This window comes from Mesoplodon bidens (genome assembly GCF_964165515.1).
Source record: "Mesoplodon bidens genome assembly, chromosome: 7".
Lineage (NCBI taxonomy): Eukaryota > Metazoa > Chordata > Mammalia > Artiodactyla > Ziphiidae > Mesoplodon > Mesoplodon bidens.
This window is the reverse complement of record NC_138164.1, coordinates 15,197,792-15,222,079: the sequence shown is the minus strand read 5'-3', so window position 1 is coordinate 15,222,079 and position 24,288 is coordinate 15,197,792. Positions and strand designations below refer to the sequence as shown.

General features: G+C 53.8%; 1 protein-coding gene across 2 annotated transcripts; it reads right to left on the bottom strand.

Annotated features, from left to right (window-relative positions):
• Positions 1-172: 172 nt before the first annotated feature.
• Positions 173-24,133, bottom strand: PCSK7 (proprotein convertase subtilisin/kexin type 7). 2 transcript variants are annotated; one of them, XM_081239942.1, is made up of 17 exons: positions 24,078-24,133; positions 22,401-22,522; positions 21,479-21,961; positions 20,623-20,757; positions 19,660-19,825; positions 18,385-18,475; positions 17,434-17,488; positions 16,841-16,979; positions 15,946-16,046; positions 12,912-13,079; positions 12,354-12,461; positions 11,834-11,936; positions 3,840-3,996; positions 3,046-3,140; positions 2,140-2,233; positions 1,809-1,926; positions 173-1,538 (listed from the first exon to the last, which is right to left on the bottom strand). In XM_081239942.1, the coding sequence occupies exons 3-17, from the start codon at positions 21,947-21,949 to the stop codon at positions 1,179-1,181; spliced, it is 2,361 nt and encodes a 786-aa protein (XP_081096068.1). In that variant the 5' UTR covers positions 21,950-21,961; positions 22,401-22,522; positions 24,078-24,133; the 3' UTR covers positions 173-1,178. The 2 variants fall into 2 exon arrangements, with proteins under 2 accessions (XP_081096068.1, XP_081096067.1); XM_081239941.1 differs by lacking the exon at positions 22,401-22,522.
• Between the last annotated feature and the right edge of the window lie 155 nt (positions 24,134-24,288).

The following is a 24,288-nucleotide window of genomic DNA, read 5'->3' as shown; positions in this document are numbered from 1 at the left end:
CTCGGGTTTACGTGTGTCCCTGGCTGCCATCCTCTGAAGGACCCCTCGAGTTCCAGGATTTCAGGGGCTGGAAGAGGAGGGTGAATCTCGGGACTGAAGGGAAAGAGCGGCAACTTGGAGACTTGCAGTAGCTCTGGGGGGGCGGCAGAAAGGAGACGGGAAGGGGCGGGACTGTGAGGAAGGTTTTTATTTTGGAAAAGCTGTGCAGAAGAAATTCAACAAAATGTTGCTGTGAAAAGAGAAAACCAAATCTTAAGCGTTAAAAAAAAAAAAAAAATTCAAATCGACCAACTAGCTCAGAAGAGGGGAGGAGGCCAAGAATGGGAGGAAGAGTCGCAGCCCGCCAGGCAGATGGCTGGCCTCCGGCAGGCAAGGCCATTTCCCTGAGCACTTTGCAGAGGAAGACGGGTGGTCGCAGGGCTGGGGGGGCAGTGACTGATCCGACACCTGTCCCAGTCCTGCCACAGACTCCCCCAGGATGTGCCCTAGCCCTGCCAGGTGCGTCGTACCGATCCTTCAGGATGAAGGGTGGGCGTGATGGTGAAGGGGTCAGGGGTGTGTTCAAGGTTGGCTTCTGATCAGGGCTAATGGAGGCGGCTGCTTCCAGGGCAGGTGTGCTGAGCTGAGGGTTGACTGCCATGCCCATATGGCCAAGGTCCAAGGCTTAGGCTGGAAGGTGAGGGGGAGAGAGGAAAAGTCTGCTGTTTCTGGCCCCTGGGTCGTTACAAGGACAGGCATATCCGGGGCTTTTCCCAGCCTCCACCCCTAAGCCCTCTTCCCAAGTGATGTTTCTGCTGAGATGCTCTTCTGGCCATGTGTGGGTGAGGGTCCCTGTGACCAACACCACTGGCCTGCCCTGGAGAAACACGGATGGAGGCCTGCCCAGCAGGGGCCCCAATCCCTTGTCCGAGACCTTCTCACCAAAAACTCCCGTTGGGTTGGAGGAAGGTTCCATGGCTGTTGCGAGACTGTAATCTGGCTCCGCTTGTACCTTCTGAAGGCCCTTGCCCTCCCTGAGTGTGGTCTTTAGCCAGAGGGTGCTCTTTAGGCCTCTGGTCCCAGGTGGAAGCATCGGGGCTGCCTTCTCCCCAGAGCTCCCGGGACTGCGGAGCAGCTTTCCAAGCTTCCCCAGTCTTAGGAAGTTAGAGCCTCTCCCACGCTGGCTGTCAGGCCCGAGGTCAGCAAATCTGCACCTCCTTCCCCTGCAGCAGGTCTGGGGGCAGGTGCTGAGGGCAGTCCAGGGCACTCCTGCTCTGGGACAGGCTCCAGTCCCCTTGATCCAGGTCTGGGGCGTGGAGCCCGGCGGTGGCGGGAGGGCCCTCACTCTCCAGCCCCACGCCACCTGGATCCTGGCTGCTGCAAAGGGGCACTGATTCCAGTTCTGTCCCCTCCTCCTTGGCTGTGCGGCTTCGCTGGGGCCGGTGGCAGGGTCCACTCCTACCAGCTGGGTGAGAGGCCACATTCCTCTGGCTCAAGTATACTTCCAGCATGTAGTAAATGGTCCAGAAGACGGCGAAACAGCCTATCAGCACCAGGGTCTGGGGGAAAGCCAAACACCTATGTAAGGGTGGTTTCCCAGAACAATGAGCTCAGAAACTCTCTCTCTCCCTAGGGGCTGCCCCTCCCACCCCAAGCCACTCCCCCTGTTCCCCCCCACACACAAGGAATGCCCTGGAGAGTTAGCCTGTAGAGTGGGGACCTAGGTCTTCCCAACACCTCACTCCCCAAGTCACCTTGAGTCTCCCACCAAGGACCACGTCCCTCAGGACATTCCTGCCTGCCTGCAGCTTGGGTTTTGGCCCTCGTACCTTGAGGGTGTTAGGGGTGATGGTATAACCATCTTCCTCTGGGATTTTCAGCCCGGGAGGGCAGGGCAGTGTGAAGCCATCGTGCAGGTATTTCCCACTCATGGCACTTTCTAGTAACCTGTGGAGAAGAAAGGAGACGAGGATGCCCTACTCAGCTTGGTTCCTCTACCGCCTGCCTCACCCATCCTCCCACCTCACAGCCAGACAGAGGGAAGCCCCATAGCAAACAGGGGAGGGCCACGCTGTGGGTTCCCAGGGAGGTGGCACTCCCTAAGTGGCCTTCTCCCTGCCCCCGTGAGTCCCCCTCCCTCTGACACGTGTCTACACCTACCTTTGTCTGTCCCTGATGTCTACTGGACTCCACACAGAGCCATATAGGGTCAGCTGCCATTGCCGGAGGATGCCGGCCTGGGACGTCTCATCTCCTAGAGCCGCAAGCAGGGCGGTCCGTGAGCCACGCCCCGCTGTTGGCCACACAGACAGCAGAGGCCCTGCTCACCCCGCCACCCAGAGGGACTCAGAGACCACATGAACGGCCACAGTAGTTGTCTAACTGTGTCCCACTGACCCCAGGGTATTGCAGACGTGCCTCTCGGGGCGCCCTTAGGAATGGAAAGGCGGAGGTGAAAGGTGGCACTCCCAAGTGGAGAAGTTTTGCCTCTTTCATACATATTTTGGGGTTTCAACTGGGATTTTTCTTGGGGAAAAAAAAAAAAAAGGTCCAGCTAAATTAAAGGAAGGTTTGAAAACCACCAGTCTGGGGATGAACACCTAACTTGGCTGGAAGTTGGGAGGGTTGGGTTCAATTTCCAGTCCTCACTGAGATACTGTGTGACCTCACACAAGTCACTTAAAACCTCTGGGTGGGCCTCAGTTTAAAAAAAAAAAAAAACGGTGAAAATTAGTCCTGCCCTTACCTGCCTACCAGGGCTGGCCGGAGGATGGTTATATGTGAAAGAACTTGAAATGTGGTTTCAACAAGGAATTTTGTTGCTATCCTGAGGAAAAATGGATCAGTCACTTCTCCAAGGAATATGAGAGGTAGTATAAATGAACAATTCTAGGTATCAATGCCCGTTTTTTTTGGATGGGGCATACATCTTGGCATCTACCCTCTTGATCCGATGGCAACCCTATGTTTTCCACCTGGGACAATTTCTGTGGGGACTCTGAGATCCAGAGGGACCAGATGACAATCACGAAAGGCAGGGCCCTGGTGGGGGGCAGGCAGGCTTACCTACATCCCTGATGACGAGTCTGTAGGTCCCTTTCGCTCTTTCCCCCCAGCACCGCACGGTGGAGAAGGTCCAATCATTGAAGCCATTGGGGTCCCTGGGGCAAGAACAGAGGAGACAGAGGAAGGCCTGGAGCAGGGAACTGACCCCTTTGCCCAAAAGCATTTTCTTACTGTACTAGCAGTTGTTGTCTGAGCTACAGCCATCGGGAGGGTGCCATGAAGGACCCTCAAGTGCTGGCCCTTGCCCCTGGGATCTCAGGGGCTGAGGGACCTGTGTCAACATAGTGTAGTGGAAAAAGCAAACGTGGAGAGAACACGGGCTTGGGAGTCCCATAGGTCTAGGCTTAATGTTATTCTCTCAGGCGCTTAACTAGCTCTGTGACTTGTTTCCTCATTTGTAAAGGGTTACAAAGTCTACCCTGCATCGTCCTTACTAGGATTAAAGAAACTTGTGACTACCTAGAGGGGTGGGATAGGGAGGGTGGGAGGGAGGGAGGGAGACGCAAGAGGGAAGAGATATGGGAACATATGTATATGTATAACTGATTCACTTTGTTATAAAGCAGAAACTAACACACCATTGTAAAGCAATTATACTCCAATAAAGATGTAAAAAAAAAAAAAAGAAACTATACTTCAAGTGCAGTGCTGAGCACATTGTAAGCACTTGAACAAAGCAGGTAATACCAGTGCCACGGTAGCTTAGGACCGTGCCAGTGTCCACTCCTCCCATATCTTTTCCTGGAAAAGGCCCTTGTCGCAGAGAGAGCTCAGGTGAGGGCACGTGTACGTACGAGTCCAAGCTGCGGGGGGTGCCAATAAGAGACATCATGCCACTGGGGCAAAACAGCTTCAGTTCCAAGCTGCCACGTCGTGGATGAGTGATGGAGACTGTCACGGCCACGTGCTCCAGGGTCTTCAGCCCCGACATCTCCAGGTCCATCCTGCTGACTGTGGGAAGTCAGGCTGGGCAGCTGGGAAACCAGCCCCACAAACACGCCCTCACTTTACCCCAAGAGACAAAGGAACATACTCATGGGAGACACATACAAATATCTTTGGCAACCCTGACTGAACCTCGTGTACACTCGTAAATGGAATGCAGTTGCTGCTTTCAAGTTTACAATCTAGTTCAGAGTCCAGTTGGGAGGACAACACATACCCAAGACACAACGGAAGAACCAAAGGGAGCAATTTCCGACATTCATTCACCCAAAAAATAATTTACTGAGTACCTCCTACATTTCAGGCACTGTGCTAGCTGCTGGGAATATAAAGAAAAGTTGGACATGGTCTCTGCCTTCTATGTGCAAGTGGAAAATGATATGGTATGCGGTCTACATAACTGATGCTAGAACAGAGATGAGTCAGATGGGTTTAGGCACGCAGCCGTGAGACACACTCTGAGGGAGGAAGTGAATACGATTGGTGGAGAGTGTTGGTAGAGGGTATTCTAGAAGGGGACGTGGCATGTAGAAAGGCAGAGGTGGACGTGAACAAGTTTCATACTGAAGGAGATACAAATTAAAAGAAAAACTACTGAAGTGAATACATTTCAAGGAAATTGTGCTGAATGAAAAAAAAAGCCAATATCAAAAGGATACACTGTGTGATTTCATTTACATAATATTCATGAAGAACATAACTGTAGCGATGGAGAACTGATTAGTGGTTGCCAGGTGCTAGGGATGGTGCAGAGGGGACGGGTGTGGCCATAAAGGGGTGGCACTGAGGAGTCTTGGGATGCTATGGTTCTAGATATTGGCTGTGGTGGTGATTACACAAGGCTCTACATGTGGTAAAATTACAGACACACACACACACACACAGAAATATGAGTCTAACTGGTGAAATCTGAGTAAGTGCTCTGGATTGGACCAATATCATTTTCTTGGTTTTGCTATTGTCCTAGAATTAAGACATTTAACATCAGGAGAAGGGTGCACAGGACTTCCCTGAACATTTCTTTGCAACCTCCTGTGAATCTACAATTATTTCAAAATAAAAAGTAAAAAAAAACCCCCAAACAAACAAACAAACAAAAAACCCCACCAAACTACTGAAGTAGAAGATTCAATTGGGGAATATTAAGAAATTAGGCTGCAATGGGAAATGGTTCTTTCCAAAGCAACTTTCCTTTCATTAATTCATGCCGACAGGCAAAGCAGAGAGCAGCACCCCCACTTCACAGATGAAGAAGCTCAGAGAGAATATGAAAGTATGGGCAGGGGACCTAGCATGGGAAGGGCTTTAAAATTTTTATTTTAAACAAGCAACTGAGAGCTATTAGAGATTATCGAGCAAGGCCAGAGTTTAAAAAAAAAAAGGGCTAAAGGAAGGTTACTCTTAACAGCTGTGGGTAGGCTGAATCAGAGTAGGAAGAAGAAACAGGTGACAGGAAGCCCAGCTAAAATGCTTGATTCTAAGGGTAAGCCGATGTGAGCGTGGATAACTGATCAAAGAAGAAAGAGCGGGGGAATTCCCTGGCTGTTCAGTGGTTAGGACTCTGTGCTTTCACTGCCGGTGAAATAAACCCTTTCTCAACTCTTGTGCCTGCTGGTGCTAATGGCATGGGCTCTGGAACCACCCAGCCTGGGTTCAAATCCCAGCTCTGCCATTTACTAGCTATGAGAATTAGTTTCTTTGTCTGTAACGAGTCCCTGTCATAGTTCATGGTTTATCATTGTAAGGTACACTCTCTGTCTCTTATTTTCTGCTGTACCTGGGGCCCTGGGCTCTGGAAAATAAACTTCCCAACTCCTGTCCGGATAAGGCTGCTAAGGATGGGAGAAGACACCTGGGAGTCTACCTTTTTTTTTGTGTGTGTGGTACGCGGGCCTCTCACTTTTGCGGTCTCTCCCGTTGCGGAGCGCAGGCTCAGCGGCCATGGCTCACGGGCCCAGCCGCTCCACGGCATGTGGGATCTTCCCGGACCGGGGCACGAACCCCTGTCCCCTGCATCGGCAGGCGGACTCTCAACCACTGCGCCACCAGGGAAGCCCGGAGTCTACCTTTTAATTGATCTCTCATTTTACTCTCACACCTCATCTCTGTCTTCTATAGTGCATGGGGCCGCCGAGTCCTGAGCCTTTGGGGATTCTGAGGCATGAACGAGCTTGTTGCCTAGGCTCACCCTTAGAGGTGTTTGGTTTGCAACTTTCTTAGCCCTGCCCACGTCAGTCGTTTTCCGTCTTTCAAAACCGTGCTGCAGGGCCTCCCTGGTGGCGCAGTGGTTGAGAGTCCGCCTGCCGATGCAGGGGATACGGGTTCGTGCCCCGGTCTGGGAGGATCCCACATGCCGCGGAGCTGCTGGGCCCGTGAGCCATGGCCGCTGGGCCTGCGCGTCCGGAGCCTGTGCTCTGCAGCGGGGGAGGCCACAGCAGTAAGAGGCCCGCGTACCGCAAAAAAAAAAAAAAAACAAACCGTGCTGCAATCTCTCCTTTGCTGTGGTCTCGTCTCTCATTCTCTTTGTCCTTGTGCTTATACCACTTTTATTCCTTTATTCTCACTTTGGTGAGGTCTTGGGAGTAAGCAGAGATAAAAGCACGTGTTCAATTCACCATCTTTAACCAGGAATCTTCTTCTGTCCCCACGAATTGTTCAACCCACCGCAGTCTAACTTTTGCCCCCAGGAACAGACTGAAACAAAGTACTCTTGGCAGTGGAAGCACGGAGTCCTAACCACTGGACCACCAGGGAAGTCCCGAAGTATTCTCCTTAAGGTCACCAATGGCCTCCTTGATAAACCAGGGACGCCCTCAGTCCTTGCCCACTTGCCTGCTCCCATCAGAACTACCCTAGATTCCAGTGACACCATCCTCCTGCGTTCTTTCCAACCTCAGGCATCTCTTCTCAGTTTTCTTCTGAGGCCCCTTTCCTCTGTCCACTCCTTTAATGTCAGCCTGTGTCCTAGGTCCTCTTTTATCCTTGTCTACCCCCAACCCTAGTGATCTCCTTCTTTCCCAGACCTTTCTCTTCCATTTTTATGCGGGTGACTCCCAAACCATTACCTCCAGTCTAGACCTTCAAACTTATTTATTCAACTGCTTTCTGAATACAACCTTTAGATGTTGCATAGAAGCCTCAAACACAGCAGAGCCCAAATTCTCTTCCTCAGTTCTTCACACTCCATAGTCCTTGCCCAAACCTCTTCTTCCTCCTGGGTTCTTAATCTCATGTGATGGCACCACCATCTAATCAAGGACTCCAGCTAAAAATTTAGAAATCTTTATATATATATAGGTGTATGTATATAGACGTACATCTATATACGTACACCTTTATATACAAATTTTTAATATAGAAAGTTTCAGACCTATATAAATGGAGAGAACAGATGTTCTCAATACCTCACTTCAATAACTACCAATATATGGCCAATCTCATTTCATCGATGATCCCCACTTCTTCCCCTCCCCAGATTCTTTTTTTTTTTTCTTTGCAGCATGCGGGCCTCTTACTGCTGTGGCCTCTCCCGTTGCGGAGCACAGGCTCTGGACGCGCAGGCTCAGCGGCCGTGGCTCACGGGCCCAGCCGCTCCGCGGCATGTGGGATCTTCCCAGGCCGGGGCACGAACCCGTGTCCCCTGCATCGGCAGGCAGACTCTCAACCACTGCACCACTAGGGAAACCCCTCCCCCAGATTCTTTTGACAGAATTGCCAGGCATCACATCCTTTCATTGGTGAAGATTTCCCATGTATCTCTAAAAGGTAAAGCCTCGGGAATCTCTGACTGCTCTCCTTCTCCCTTACTGCTAACATCAATTGGTGATAATTGACCTCGAAGGCTCCCCACAAACTTCAAGATAAAGGCCAAACTCCTTACCATGGCAGACACAGTTCCATGTGGCCCTACCACCTGAGTTTCCAGTCTTCCTCTGCCAGTCAGGAGCCACGCTCCAGCCACACCACATGACTTGTGCTCCCTGAAGATACCGTCGACTCTGCACGTGTTGCCCCTGCTGCCTGGATGTCCCTTTCCTCGCCTCTTCCCCCGGCTAGCTTACCTGGTGGGACTCGGGTCAATCTCAGTTGCTTTGAGAACCCTCCTGTGTCTTCCCGGGTGGCAAGAGGCACTTGCGCCATCTCCATTGCAGTGCTTGTAACACTGCGCTCTACCTGCAGGAGGGACTGTCTTCCCTACCAGACTGGGAGCAGCTCTCTGAGGGCAGGAATCGTGTCTTATCTCTGAATCCCTAGAACTAAGTACAGTGCCTGGGATGAGGTAGGTCTCACATACTTGTAGAATGAATGAGTCAGTCAATCAAGAGACATTTCAGAGAAATAAATGAAAGACAAAATTGCGAGGGCTAGAGGAAGACCTGGGGAGAGGCCAGGGACACAGTGGGATTGAAAACTCCCGAGTTTCAAGTTTGGGAGCCTAGGGAATGGTGATGGCACAGACGGAAATGAGAGAAACTTGGAAAGCAAGCTGGCTTTCGATAGGTGATAATGAAATCTAAGATGCTGTACATTTTAAACGTAATGTATTGATGGGATGTCCAACAGCTCACAGCGATTTAGGAATAGAAAGACGGAGGAAAATATTCCTGGCATAGTTGAAGGAGAGTGTTAACATGGAAGATAAGGGCCTAACAGAGAGTAAATGACACGTTATAGAGCACGACAGAACAGAATGGAATCCACAAGGAGCCCCGCGAGTGCTTGTCTGTGTTAGCATGTGTACGTTGTGGCACGTTACATGCATTTCCTTACTGGGGTGTACAGGGACTTGGGTGGCCAGCCATGGGGCAACACGAGAATTATTTTATTAGAATTAAATGAGTTAATCCTTAAGCCAGTGCTTGGCACCTAAAAAAGCACTCAAATCTTAGCTGATGATGAACATCATATTATTTTGCCTTTGGCAAGCTGGGGTCTTTTTCAACCGCCCTCTCCCTGCCCCACCCCGCCCCGAAGATCCCAGGGATTTATTTGCCCATAATCTTGTGGAAGCTAGAAAAATCTCTACCTCTCTCACTGGTTAGGGATCAGAATAAGAGAAGTTGATCTAGGAATCATTTGTGGAGAGGTGGCAGCTGAAGCCATAAACACAGCTGTGCCGTCGAGGGAGAAAACGTAGAGGGAGGGTCAAGACCATGGAATGAGTCGTAGAAGGCACTCATGGTTTGGGAGTAGTGAGGAGAGCGAACAGAAAAACCAAGTTCCTTGCGCAGAGAAGCCAGAAGAGGGCCACGGAGCAAAGGAGGTCACTGCAGCCGCAGGAGGAGGGAGGCTGCCACACAGGTCTCCTTAGCCCGGTCAGAGAACAAGAGGGCTGAGAAGGATGGGCTGTGAGCTGGCCCCTGGGTCTGAGCAGGAGACGGGCGTTGTGAGTGATGGAGTTAAGTCTTCAGCGGTGGAGAGGGTGTGAAAAAGGTGAGCAACTGCTTTGGTTAATTCATTTGAAAAGGTTACTGGTTGGAGGGGGGCAGGGACTTAAAGGTGTTTCCTAACAGAAGCTCGGAGGGTGTTTGAAGGAGGAGGAATCAGTGGGGAGAGAAAGACTGGGCAGAAGAGGAAGATTCAGAGCCAGGAAGGAAGAGGACTCAAGCATGGCCAGAGGGGGAGCCAGCACTCGGGCTGCAAACAAGGATAAAAGGGTAATTGCAAGTGGTGTTCAGGAATCTTCTGTAAATACACACAGGCTCCCTTGTGTTTTGGATACTCCTCCCAAACCCCGCCCTTCCTCCCACCCTCTGGTAGAGATTTCAGACCCAGAGTCAGAGCTAAAGGAACCAGGGGCTCCAACCCCCTTCCCCCTACATCCTCCTCCTGTCTTGCTCTGGAGCTGCCCTGCCCAAGAAGGTGGCCACCAGCCACATGTGGCTATTTAAATTCAATTACAATAACACACAAATTTAGTTCCTCAGCCACACGAGCCACATTTAAAATCTTCAATAGCCCCACATGAATTGCACAGCACAGATAGAGAACATTTTCATCATTGTAGAAAGTTCTCTTGGACACCACTGCTCCAGAGTCTTAGTGGTATTGCACCCCTTTTCCATCTCAGGGATGCTCAGTTTCTTCTACCTTACAAAAAAATTCACCTTCCAGCCCTTGGACACTGACTCGCCCGGGTCTTGGTGGGAAAGACTGTCGCTTGGCTATAGGGAAAGAGGTTTACTAACTGTCCGGGACTAAGTTGCTCAGCTCTATGTGAACTTTCTGCAGCCTCCAAGCACGCCCACAAGCGTGGACCTTCAGTTCTGTCTGCTCAGGGGTGGATGGAGTCACAACAGAGGGGAAGACACCTTTGCTGACCTTGAAGCTCGGCAGTCCGCTTACTGCCCTCCAAACCAACGAAGGGCTCCATTAGCAAAACTCGCTGAGGCTTCACCTCCCTTCTCTCCATCCTTCTCTCCCCAATGTCCCACCTCCCACTCTCCTCTGCCCAGGACAACCTGTCCTTCTTTCTCTTGCTTCCTAGTGACAAACAAGCAGCTGCCAGATGCCTCTATACCGAGGGAAGTTTGTTAGACATGCCGGGGAACATCCCTGGTTAGTGGGAAGCAGAAGATGATGAAGCTGGGAAGGACCCTAAGTCGACCCGCTCATTTGATGGATGCGATTGCGGGCTAGCCGCCCTGGATGGGAGGTAAAAGTTAAAAGACATACTGTCCCCAAGACATGCAAGTGCACAGCCCCGAGGTTCCTACTGAACTGCATTCCTGGGAATGTTCCTGCACTTCTCTGCCTTGGCTGATGCTTTATGCCCTTTCCAAGATAGCATTCCTTTTACGGAAAATGCAATGAACTGGGCCCATGGATTTCCTTCCACGTAGAGGGGAAACTGGGCAAGTGCTGGACATGGTTAGGGAGAGAGACAACGGGACTATTCCCAGTGAAACCTCCACCCCAGGGATGCCGTCTCCACCCTCTCCTCCATGCTCCCATCTTTGGCCATTCCTCCTTTTGCCATTGTTCTGGTTTGAACACTTCCTAGGAGGGTGGGAAATGCGAAAACAGTTCCATTTGGGTACAAAGCATGACATGCTCCAATCTTCACAAAAATTAGTGAATAACTCTGCCTGTCAAAAATCCTTGAGGAAAAAAATCCCCAAGGAACTGGAGGTAGGGAAAACTCCCCAGTGGGAAGTCCGGGAAATCTGCAGACAGAAGATCCTCTTGCTCAAGTATCCCAATCCAGCAGCCCTCTTCTCTGGGAAGGGGTTCAACCTCTGTGCTGAACGTAAGACGACATCTCTGACTGACAACACACGGCCCTCACCCCTTCGGATAGTCCTAGTGGCCCCAGGTGTGATGGACACGTGGGCAGAGGGAGGGCCACCACAGTCTAGGGAGCCCTCTGGGGACTCCTCTGTCCTCCCCCTACAGGCCCCAGCTGACTCTCTCTGTATTAGACAAGCCTGAGAATCAAAGGAAGACATTCTCAACTCCCTCATTCCATCCAAAGGCCACCAGGTTGCAGAGAATCGTCTGGCAAGTTCCTAGCATGGAAGTCAAAGGAAAGTCTTTCAGCTCGTGCCTTGTCTCCCAGGTCCCAGTCCCAGCCCTCCCACCAGCCTTCCCAATCGCTTGCTCGGCAGCTCCTTTCCACCACCAGTAACTCAGGAGAAAGGTCTCATTTAAGCAGCCAGGGGGCCAGCCAACTCAGAAGCAGCAACATGTCCTAAAATGGTCAAAGAAAACTCCACAGGTTTGGCTGGAGCTCAGCTCATAAAGGAAGGGGGTAGGATCCGGCAGGGAGGATGAGTTTAGCTTCTCCATCACCCCGCCCCAAACCTCAGGCCCACGATTAACCCCCTTTCTGCTGACTGCTTACCATTCCACAGGACCTCCAGGGGGCGGGCGGACAGCGGGATAGCCTTGTTCTCTTTCAACACAGGGCTGACGTAGGAAGCTAAGTAAGGGACAGACATCCAGATCTATGAAAGGAAGAGGGGACGGCGAATGAACAAACAAGATGGACCCCACACACCCACTCTCATCTACTTGGCCCCTAGGGCGCTGCTCTTTTTATTTCTCCCTCCTCACCACCTCCTTTTGCTCCTGAGGCTCCTGCGGACCACCTGGACTGCTCCCTATGGCACCAAAGCAAGGAAATGCTGTGTCCAGGACGGCAGATGAGGGTCAGAACACCCTGAGGGTTCCCAAGGATCCTCAGGTCCCATTTACTCTCCACCGATAGTTTAGAAACTTTAATTATAGTGTTGAGCCTGCTTCTTCATTTGTAAAATGGGTCTCAGATGAACGAGCATTTATTAAACACCTACGACGTGCCAGGCAGTGTCTTAGGCATTCTCCCCACCTCCTTCGTCATTCCACGCAGGACACCTATTCACCTTGGCTGCGTTCACAAGTCTCCAAGCATTGAGCAGGCCGAACCCGTGCTGGTGGCTGTGGCTAAAGCCGGCCTCGTTGGTGATCCAGTCCGCGCGGCGATCCTCATACTGAGAGGACAGGGGTCCCAGTTAGTCTCTTGGATTTTAAGCTTCCCTGCTAGCCCTGCTAGCTGATCCAGTCCAGACTCTCCCACCAAGGCTGCTAGGAATGGATTCCCCAAGAAAAGCTGGGACAAAAGGGCAAAGGCCTGTGATGGCACCAGCCCAATGGCCTGTTTCTAGAGAGGGAGCCAGGAGCCCCAGGCTCCAGTCAGGAGCCCAGCCAGAGCTCTCCTTTGCAGGTAAAAGGGCAGCAGCAGAACAGGTGCGAGTGAATTTAGGTCTGTGGTCTTGGTGGGGTCCCCACACTTGTTCCGTGCACACGCAACTCTGGATGGGATTTGGCACCTAACGCCTGGGACACCTAGAATCTGAAGCCTCCTGAAACCTCCGAGTCCTTGGGACAGAAAGTCTGACGTGGGCTGGGCCAGGCCATTTGTCCACCTGCGAGGATCTCACCTGGGTGGCTGTGAAGACGATGATGTGCTGGACGTCACGCCACGTGAGGCAGGGCCGCACCTGCAGCATCAGGGCTATCATGCCGGCCGCCAGAGGGGCCGCGGCTGAGGTCCCCGTGTGGCCCTCGGTGCAGCCTGTGCCCTTCTGAAGGTCCCAGTCTGTGGTCACCTGGGAAGCGGAATGGAGAGGACGGGGACTGGGTTAGGGACTGAGTTCCCAGGTGCTGTGGAGGGAGGGGTGCGGGGCTGGGCCTCAGCGCGAGCCTCCGGGGGCCCTTCCGTTGTGAGAGCTGAATGTCTAGCAGGTCGGGACGAAGGAGATTCTTCCTTCTTCTTCGCCTGACAAGAGAATCTCTAGAGAGTTGAGAAGAATTAAAAAGTTACTCTGCGGGTCTGGTTACGGCGGGGGAGGGGGCGGAAAGGAGCCAGAGGCCTCACGTGCAGAGGATGGTTTACTGATTCCGGCTCCTCTGGTGACCCCTTCCCAAATCCTCCACCCACCCCCAGCCCCACCCCTCCAGCCCCCGCAGCCCTTGGAGACAGAGGAAGTGGCCGGGAGCTCCTGGGCCCCAGCTGGAGCGGGGACAACAGTGACGGCACCAGTTGAGGAAATCCAACTTGGCAGCTCGGCGACAGGGCCTGGAGTGACATCCGTGCGAACAAAGGGAGTGTGTTTCCAGGGAGAGGAAGCTGTCCCCTTGCCCATCTGTGGGCTCAGCATGGGTGTAGCATCTACACCCCTTGCCCACCCTGGCCCGGGGCGATCCACAGGCCGAGCTGCCTCCCTGCTCTGGGCCTGGTGCCTCGGGTGGTTTCCATGAGTCCCCCCTTCTCCACCTGTGGTCCTGATGTGGGAGGTGACAGAGGGGGTCAGGGAGACACAGCATCTGTCTGGCACCCAGTTCTTTTCACGCTCTAATCCACCCTGGAGCTACAGAGGGTTTAGCCGAGGGGAGCCCTGCCTAAATCTGCTCCAGGCCGTGGGCCCATGCTAAGACCAGAAAATCTTCTTCCAAGCTTCTCTCCTGGGTCAGATACCAAGGTGCTAACTTCTCTCAAGAGCTGCCCTTTCTCCACTGTACTCACTGCTCGCCTTCCAGCTGTTACAGCAGCTGCCAAGAGATGTCATTTTCACTCAGACATCGTGCGCACGGAAGAGGAGGCAAAAACTCTCCAAGTGGAGGTCTCAGTGAGGGTGGAAAGCCTGGTCTGTGCCAGGGAGCAGGTTGATTTTTTCCTGTTACGGAAACAGCCTCACACTGACAGCCTAGTGTGTAGCTGTGAGGCCCGTGAACTTGCCTGTGGCGGCAGGAGCCCCGAGCAGCCACTGGAAAGGGCCGGGAAGGGCTCCGGGCAGCAGACGGTGGGCAGCCTGTACCTCCGTGCCCGCCCTCAGAAAGGCAGCCCCACCGAGCTGATCATTGAACAGAAACTGGCAACTGGTTTCCAAGGCAAGAGAGTCCCAAAGATGGGAGCCTGGCTAAACAAACTCTCTTTTCATTTCCGTACAAATTATAGCTCAGATGGAACGTGGTAGGGGTGGGGGTGAGATGCGGAGCTGCGTCAGGAGGAGAAAGGCAGGCAGCGCACAGTGAGAGGAACCATTATGCTCGCCAGCCTTCATGGTCCCTCGCTGGGGCCGGGTCGAGCGGGTTCCCGAGAGTTCTGCCAGGATGTTCCTGCTCTTCCTCCCAACCCAGCCTAGCCTGGGGTGGGCGTGGGCGGTGCCCTCTGCACCCAGACCCCCACCTGCTGAGTGAAGCCTCCTGCCCACGGGGTGGGGAAAGGGGCTGGGGTCACCGGGCCCTGAGCCTTAAAACACTGTGCTGACCAGAAGTCATTTAGTGGCAAAACAGAATTTCAGTCTGGGAAAGTGAATCTGAGCCAGAGGAAGCAGCAAAATTCCCAATGGCCCCGGAGAGTGCTCCCAACCCAGAGCCACTGGAGAAACGTGACACCACCTGGCTGCAGCCCAGCTCTGCCAGAGAGCCCCTTGTCCCCGGATCACTCTGTTAGGGGAACTGGGGACAGGCAGGGAGCTCTAGGATGACGGGATGGAGCTCAGCCAGCTGGGTGTAGGCACTGGACCCTGAATTCTTTCACAGGTTCCCACAGCTTGAGAAACGCCACTCCCTTGTTCCGACCTCTTGTTTGCTGTGGCTCCAGTTCCAGCTCCAAGGAAAGAGCTGTCTCTCGGGCTGACTGAGACATTCCTGACTCCTTTTCCTGCCCATTCAGGGCCGACAACCTCTAGCTTTACTCCCAAGGAGGAACAGGAACAGAGCTCACGGTATTGACATAAGGGCTGCATAGCAGTGGAATGATGATCCTTTTTTTATAAAGGTCACAGAAATTTAGCCAAAGACCATATTCTACCAAAGGAAGACATTTCAATCAATGTGATACTTTTTTTTTTCTTTTTTTTTTTGCGGTACGCGGGCCTCTCACTGCTGTGGCCTCTCCCGTTGCGGAGCACAGGCTCCGGACACGCAGGCTCAGTGGCCATGGCTTACGGGCCCAGCCGCTCCGCGGCACGTGGGATCCTCCCGGACCGGGGCATGAACCCGTGTCCCCTGCATCGGCAGGTGGACTCTCAACCAGTGCGCCACCAGGGAAGCCCTCAATGTGATACTTAATCAATGTGATAGAGTGATTCCTATGATAACATGCATATTTGTAAGTTAAATTTTTTTTTTTTTTTGCGGTACGCGGGCCTCTCACTGTTGTGGCCTCTCCCGTTGCAGGGCACAGGCTCCGGACGCGCAGGCTCAGCGGCCATGGCTCACGGGCCCAGCCGCTCCGCGGCATGTGGGATCTTCCCGGACCGGGGCACGAACCCGTGTCCCCTGCATTGGCAGGCGGTCTCTCAACCACTGCGCCACCAGGGAAGCCCTGTAAGTTAAATTTTTAAAGATAAAACCCCTTTACACAGATATATTTAGAGTCCTCAGCTCCATTCTTCCAACAGGGGCAGACCCTTAGGGACACAGATCTGCTAGGGAAGAGGAACCCGAAGGCCCGGCGGGGGCACTTACGATGCTCCGGAGCATCTTGTCCCCACCGCTGAAGGTGACCGCCAGCATGGAGGCACACTCCTCTGCATAGAAAGGCATCCGTCCCTCCTCGTCCACAGCACCTGGGGACAGAGTAGGGGAAATGGGAGCAGAGATAAGGGCCTGACAACATCAGAGTCATCTCTGAGTTATCACCCGGGGGGTTGTCCTGAGTTTAAAAAATGATCTCAGTGGTCCAAGTCCTTCAAGTACCCACACTCCTCACCAGGACAGGCAGCCTCAAATGGCAGAGGGTATTCTGCGCCCTAAGACCATTCTTTCAACAGGCTCCAGGGTAAACCTGGGGGGCATTCCACCTCAATACCTACTCATCCATTCGCACATGCATTTTCCTCAACATTTACCAATTACCTACCGTGAGTCGCGCACTGTGTGAGGCATGGGGGCCATGGGAGAAGGGCACAGGCCTGATCTCAAGGAGCCCATGGTCAGAGAGGAGGTCGGGTAAGTAAATGAAAACAACCGGGATGGTAAATGCTATGGGAGGGAGCACAGGTAAAGGGCATTTGGGGGTCAGGGAAGGCTTCAAGCAGGAGGGAAGGGACCCATGGAAGAAAGGCAAAGCAGAGGCCTAAGCAGCTGTGGGTAGTGGAGGCGGGGGGTTGGGCTGGGTATCCCAGATGATGGGTGGAAAGTGCTCCGGGGTATGACTTCTAAGGAAGTCCTGACATCCTCTGAGAGCAGGGCTAGTCCCTCCTAACTATCAGAGCCTGAAGAGAAGATCATGCGTACAGTTTTAGACAGACACATGGAAGCTGGGGGCACACCCACATACACGGTCCCGTCACCACTGAGAGTCTCTCTCACACACACAGGCGTGAGCACACATGCACACTTGGGGCCGTCAGGCCACTACCTATGGTGACTGTATAGATGGAGTTGGCGTAGCCATCGTAGTTGCAGTTGTCGTTGTGCTGGCCCCCATTGCCACTGGCTACCACGAAGATGCTCCCAAAGCCCTGGCGGCCAGCGATCACCCCGTGTTGCAAGGCAGCCTGAGGGGCAAAACGTCCAGGTCAGTTGAGGAGTTCATAGGAAGACCCCAACCTCCATGCTGCTCATTCTTTCCTCCCCTTCTAGAAGGAAAAGAAAAAAAGCCAAGGGCACTGGACACGGGAGAAAGAGATTTAAAGATGGACTCGAGGGGAAGAGGCTGTTAGCGGAACAGCTGTATGGTGGACAGGCTCTGCTTATCAGAGAGGGTAGGGCCAGAAATGGGGAGCCAAGCACACAACCAGAGCGAAACAACCTCAGAGCACTGCTCCAGTTCTCTCTGAGAACGTCCTCCACACTCCCCCAACCCCAGGTCAGGAGCGCTCTCCCCAGAGGAGGTGCCCGGGCTACATGGTAGGTGTGGCCCTGCAAACGGGGGTGGGGCGGGAGCAGCTCCAGGAACAGAATGAAGACGGGGTCCTAGATCTCCAAAGTCTCCACGCAGTCCCCAGTTACCTTCCCAAGCTGATGGGGACCGTCCACCGTCTTTCCATCGTCATCTGGTCCCCAGCTGTTGAGAGATACCCAGTGGGAAGAGCCAGAGCCAGGCTGTGGCTGCCCACCCAGGCCCCCCAGCCTCAGCTGGCCATCCCTCCGCCTGGGCCCTTCCTCTCCTCCCAAGGGCTCCCACGATGAAAGGACATAGGGGTCAAAGGTCCAGCCCTCACTCCAAAGTGGAAAACAGAAGTATGTGCTAAAGTTCTTCTTGTCCTTGGAAACTTTCCCAGTTTACGACTACTTTAACCAGACCCTAAAAACCCTTTCTCAGGTCCCCGGGGAGTACAGAGTGGTAGAGATGGGTGGGACCTAGGGATCTAACGCTAGGCTTGCTGGCAGAGCACAGGGAAGGAAGTATCTGTGAAAGCTCTCGGGTCTGAGGAGTTCTCCATTCTCTCTCTGAAAGGAAATGTCCATGTGGATAATGCCGTGCATTTACAGGAGACATTGTTTGGGGAAGAGCAGGTGCCATCAGTGCTGGGGGGCAGCCCAGCCTCAGCCCCTCCTTATCAAACACCCCCTCCCCGCCATAACCGTAACCCGGAGCTGCAGGTGTGTTTCTGGGGGGTGGTGTGAGGGGGCCTGGTGCTGGGTGTCCAGCTCCGCTGTGGTTGGAAAGGAATGCCCAATTTCTTCCAGAGCCTTCTGAGTTTGATAATCAGATAAACACGAGGCAGGATGGAGCACTCCTCATTTGGCAACCTGTACTGGGGTGACGTGGGGCTTAAGACTGAGAACCCAGACGCTGGGGGTCTGGAGAAATGAGGGCAGTGGACTTACAGGCTGAACCCAGTGGGGAGAGCCCCGCTGGGACCTGCCCGAGTCAGCCCATCCTGCTGTTCTCTGGTTGGAGGATTCGCCCAGTGCCCGAGCCTCCGGCCCCTCACCTCGTTCCTGGCTCCGCCTCACCTGCAACTGTAGATGTCATTGATCTGATAATGCTTGTTGAACGCCACAGCCTCCATGCTGTCTGTCAGGGGTCCATCCAGTACCCGGATACCTAGGCGGTGAAGGCCATACCGGCTCAATAATGCTGGTCCCCTAGACGGGGAGCTGGGTGCTGGGGGGCCCCCCGGCAGAGACTTACTTTTCCGTCTAAGTGCTCCTGGATCTTTTGAATTTTTATACCATGTGCATGTACCTGTCCAGAAATATTTTTTAACATAATGCTACATCTTAGACTTTAAGGGTCCTGGGGTCCGGTGGGAAGATGCAGAGCCTAGAACGTGGGGAATCCAGGGTCCCCTTCTTACGTGCATCCTTCACCATGTAAAACACTGCAGCGGTGCCTGACACACACAGGGCATTCAATAGATGGTACTCATCAGCATTACTCCTCTCGTGGATGCCTGATCTCACCCAATAAAATGGGGTGGGTCACATCCTGGTGACCACATAGGGCGGAATGGAGCTTTCAGAAGGGACTTGGGCCCTGAGAGTTTCTGGCTCCCTCTGTAGCCCCATTCACAGAGAGGGCTGCTGACCTCTGCTGGAGTGTAAGAGGCATACAGCCAATCTATTCCAACCTCGAAAATGCAGGTCCCAAGCATTTATGAGGAATCACGCGGACAGCGTGTCCCCATTCATCCCCTTCACCTTCTGCCTCGATGGACAAAGACCGAGAGGCAGAGGAGCTACGTAGTACCACCCCAGCGGGGGCCAGGGCTGCTCCGCTCTCCTGAAAGGACGGAGAGCAGCCGGTGACCATCAGAAGGGCTGGGAACTGGAGAGCTGGGAGAAGGGGCCTCCACAGACACACGGCGGTCAAGGAGGAAGGGCAGACCAGGAGGCACTTGGTAAACCATGAAAATACAAACACAGCATGGATGAGTACAAGGAGTTATCATCACAATGAGCTGAGCATTGACAGGGCATAACCGTGATCAGAAAAAGGGAAGAGTCGCCTGGGTAGGTGGGGCTTGGGCCTCCATCTCCCATCCAGAGCATTTCATACTTTCAGCTGTGTTATACAGTGGGGTTCACTGCTAAAAACATGTTGGAAACACAGTGCATTGAAAAAAAATCAATGAACCGATATGTCCTGCAGACACCTATTTATAAGCTTAACCTTTGCTTTCTGCTGTGTGTTGAGAGTGAAATAAAGTCGGGTTGGAATTCATGGGGGAGGGACAGAGGATGGACAGCTGTCACAGGAGGAATGTACCGAGGCTGGACTGGAGGTACCTGCTATGCGGCTCCCATACGCCACTCCCACGGCACAGAAGCTGTTGTTGGGCACGGCAGCGATCTCTCCTGCACATCTCGTACCGTGGTGGTTGCCATTCTCCACATCCGGGTGGGGCATGGGGTCAGGGTCGTTAGAGTTGAGGTCATAGCTGCCCTCGGGGCTCTGAAACAAGGCGGGGGGGATAGGCGGGGCATGTGGTCACTCGCTGGTTACAAGGGGTCAGGTCTTGGAGCTCAGGGAGAGAGGGGAACTGGGATTTGGGGGCTCTAAGCCAGCACTGTGCGCCCATCTCTGCCAACCACATGGGCTGTGAGATATGAGGACAGGACACCTTGAGGCAAAACTGAGAAGTGCTGCAGCTCTTGGAAATTTTCTCTCTTGGCCATTATAGAAATGTGCCTAGGAGCCGCTTCCATGGTGTGGGAAGCCTGGGATAAAAGAGGTTTGGGGCTACCTAAAAGTCAGGCTTTAAGGAACTTGTGCAGAGAGGGAAGCTGCCCGCAGAGGCCACTCCTTACTCCCCAGGGCAGGGAACGGCAGCAGGAACCAGGAAGTGTCTCCCTTGCTGAGATGGAGCCACGTCCTGTGTCTTAGCTACCAGGCTGGAAGGCTGGCTGCGGAAAAGGAGTAGATAAAGAACACCATCCCACCTTCCAGGCCCTTTTATTTGGCCCAATGACCTCTAAGAAAGGGGACAGGCCTGAGGGAACATCAAGAATCAGGTAAAGGCTTCCCTGGTGGCGCAGTGGTTGAGAGTCTGCCTGCCAATGCAGGGGACATGGGCTCGTGCCCCAGTCTGGGAGGATCCCACATGCCGCGGAGCGGCTGGGCCCGTGAGCCATGGCCGCTGGGCCTGCGCTCCGCAACGGGAGAGCCCGCGTACCGCAAAAAAAAAAAAAAAAAAAAAAAGAATCAGGTTAAGGCCCGGCGGGGGGACGGGTCGTTCCAGTGCCACTCACATAGTTGGGTGCGATGTCCCGGATGGTGTGCTCCACACCGTCGTCCACGACCACCACGGTCACCCCTTGCCCGGTTACATTGCGCTCCCATACCCCCGTCACGTTGATGTCCCTGCCGGGGCTCCGCCGGTTATTCTGCAGGAGGGACAGGGTCAGGAACTATTCTCTGAGCCCTGGGAATCCAGTGTCACGCAGCGTAGCCCATAGAGAGACAAGTTACAGCGAGCACCCCTGTGCACTCTTGGCCACCGTCAAGGAGCCAGAGAGAGGTTGTAGACCAATAAGGGTAGGTGGGGACAGAGCTAAGGAGGGACATGTGAGAGCTTTGCCACAGCCTAGGTCTCCAGGAAAGCCTGGCATCACTCACGGGCAGTAAGGGTGAGATGGTGGCTAGGGTCAAGGGTTGGATAATATAATTCGCAGGCCATATGATATACATTATATTAACACCGTATAACATAATGTTACTAGTTAACTCTTGTAAAGTGTTTCCCATGTGGGCACAAGTACATTAGTTCACTTAACCATAACCACTACAATCTTCATTTGACAGAAAGGGAAACTGAGGCACGGAGAGGTTAAACAGTGCGCCCAAAGGTACACGCTAGTCAGTGGCAGGCGGCCCAGGCAGCCTGGTCCCAGGACCCATGCCCTGCCATTGCAGTCCACCGGCTCTCTGGATGTGAGTACAGGGAAGGTGGAGCCCGAGGACGAAGCCCACTGTGGAAGCCCACAGAAATGTCTCCTCAGGCAAAGGATGGGGGCCACTGAAGAGTAACACAGACAAGAGCCCACTAAAGCACCGGGTACCCCCCGCCTAGCCATCTGAAGCCAGAAGCTGCAGGGCTGGACTCACCAGGTGCCACTGCTGCGGGTACTTGGGGTCATTGAAGTGGACGCTGCGCTTGGTCCGCTTGAGCAGCCTCTGCTCTGAGTGCCAGCGCACAGCTTCGTGCCTGGCCAACACGGCCTCCACCTGCTGCCGGACGGCCTCCACCTGCGGGGCCTGCTGGTGCCCTGCCGGCTGGACCAAGAGGTAGTGCCCCTGGAGCTCCCCGATGCGTCCTGCATTCACCAGCCCTGCCGCCTGGGCCAGGGCATCTGCCCGCTGCTCCAGCGACTGTTCTTCCCTTTCGCCTTCTGGGCTGTCCACACGCACCGCCCAGCTCAGCCCCTCCGGACCCTGGGCCCCAGGCCCACCTGCCCCCACCAGGCCCATCACCCAGGGAAGCAGTAGAAAGAGCCCGGCTAGCTCCAGGCAGAGGCAAGTGGGCCTGGGGCCCAGGGGGGCATCTGAGTGTGGCACTTTCTGCCTCCCCTTGGGCATCAGAGCAGTAGGCTGCAGACAAAGAGAAAGGACATCAGAAGTAAGAGCGTGATAACATGGCACACCTGGAAATCCCCAAGCCATGCCTTTTAAATCATTAAACAGGTGATCCTCTCCTGTTATTCACAGTTATCTCTGACCAACAGGGATAAGCCCCCAGGGGCAGTGTGGGCCAGCACGAACCCCGGTGGGTCCCTCAGTGGCATGATTATCACTAGATACTAAAGCAGGATGTCTAAGTTGCTAACAGGCACCGTGCTGCTCTTTCCCACTGTTGCCATGAAAAGGGCTCAAAAGTCATAGGACTCCTGCAAATTCCTGGCAGAGTCATGACCGTTCTTTAGAAGAGACCCTCCTCCCTTCTTTAGAGGGGACAGAAATCTTTCCCCAGCTGACTTCTTGGTCCCGTTGTCCTGAGGGCTAACTCCCCGCAGTGGGGCCCCGTTCCCACCTGGACCCTGAGTGAGGCTGAGCTCCTGGTCTGGCTAACCACCTCACGCTCATTTTGTGCAAACGGAGAAAAGGCATCCCTTTCGCTGTGAGCAGTGGTGACTCCAGGCACAGACTGCAGACCTGTAGGCCCCAAGAAAACAAGAAATGGTGTCCTCCCAAACCCAGTGGAGCAAGCAGAGGCTGGCCATGAACTCTAGGACCCGTGACCAAAGAAACTGCAAATGATTAAGTATCATTTCCAGGAATCCCAAATAGGTCACAGACTAGAACCGAACTGGTACAGTAAGGCCAGATCAGTACATAACCCAGAAACCGTACTTCTCGACCTAAACATCAGGCCATCCTCTTTTCTTTTTTTCCTAGATGCCTAGAAGAGGGCTTGAACTCTTAGCAAAAACCCCTCTTGAAAAAGTAGGTGGTACTGCTCCCTAGAAGTCCGGGTGGTAGCTAACTTCCTGATTTCTGTACCTGTGAAGGATGCCAGGGGAAGTAAGAGTAGGCGGGAGGCGGGTGAAATGGGGAAAACCCGAGCATGCAAACAAAACTGAACAGGCGTAAGAGGCAAGTGGACACCCTGGGGAGAAGGGGTGATTGGAAAGCAGCACTAAAGGGCTTAGTCACTAGCTCAGCAAGTCGGCTGAGAAGTGAGGGCTCAAGCTCTGAACCTGGGACTGCCACCCATGGTTTGACAGAAGGGCCAAATTAGAACTGGTGGACAACTGTGAGGGACAGAGTCAGGTGAATGGGTGGCAGAACATGTGTGTCCCTATTGGTAGCTGGGCTTCAGAAGCATCTGCTCTCTACGGGAGTGGGGTGTAGGGGGGTCACCTTGAGGTAGGGCTTAGTACCCACACACATACGCAAATGGATTAGTCTCAAAACATTACAGAAACATGGGTATTTTACCGAAGTCTCTTTGGAAAGGGAGAAGGGGACTTCCGCCACCTAACATTTCCCTCCCCAAATCTACATATCTCCTGCTCTCTTTTCTTCTGAGGTTCCCAGCAAATTTCTCCCTGCGCTCCAGCAGCCTCGACTGTCCCAAGATATTCAGGTGTCCTTCCCAGTGTGCATACAAAAATCTTGTTAGATAGCCTGATACTGACCCAACTAGGCAGGCTCCTTCAATCTCAGTAGAGCCCATAGATTTCCGGAAGAGAGGAGAAACCTGACCACTACACCCTCCAGTCCCTCTGGCAGAGCAGTACCTTAACCCCACCCCAGCCCTCACCCTAGGCTTCTGGGGAAGGAAACTTAAATACCCTCTGAAAGTAGATCTCAAACTTCACCCAACTGCTAGGCGTGTCTTTACAGCTCTGAGGTGCCAAGAGAGAAGAGGAATGATACGGGCAGCCCAGAGTCCAAGATTCTGCTCCCAAGAGACTGTCCTCCTCGCAACCTCTACACCTGTTCCTAGAAACCAGGCTGCGTACCGGGGTTAGTTTCATTGATTTCCCCCTCCCTGGCCTCGACTGCCCCGTGCAATGTGCCCCTCTCCTCAGAGGACCCACGCTATCCTGGATCCAAGACTCCGTGGCCCCGTCTCCCTGGGCTCCCCCACGCCGGGACTGAAGGAGCCCTCTGTGCGGCTCCCTCATCCTCAGACACCGGCTGCCCCCCAGTTCTAGGCCACCCGGACCGCCAATGCCCCGCCCCCACCGAGTTCTCAACTCACCCGCCTGGCCGCAGCTGCTGCCGCCGCCTCCTTGCGGAAACTCGCGGCTTCCCGGGAGCCCGAGAAGCCAGTGACAGTAGCATCACTTCCGCCCGGCGGCGCAGCCAATCAGCGACGGGTCCCCTGCAGGCCCGACCAGCCGGGAGCAACCAGCTCTAGGGGGCCGGCTCCTTCGGGCATCCTCCACTAAGAGAGCAGCGTGTGGTGGGTG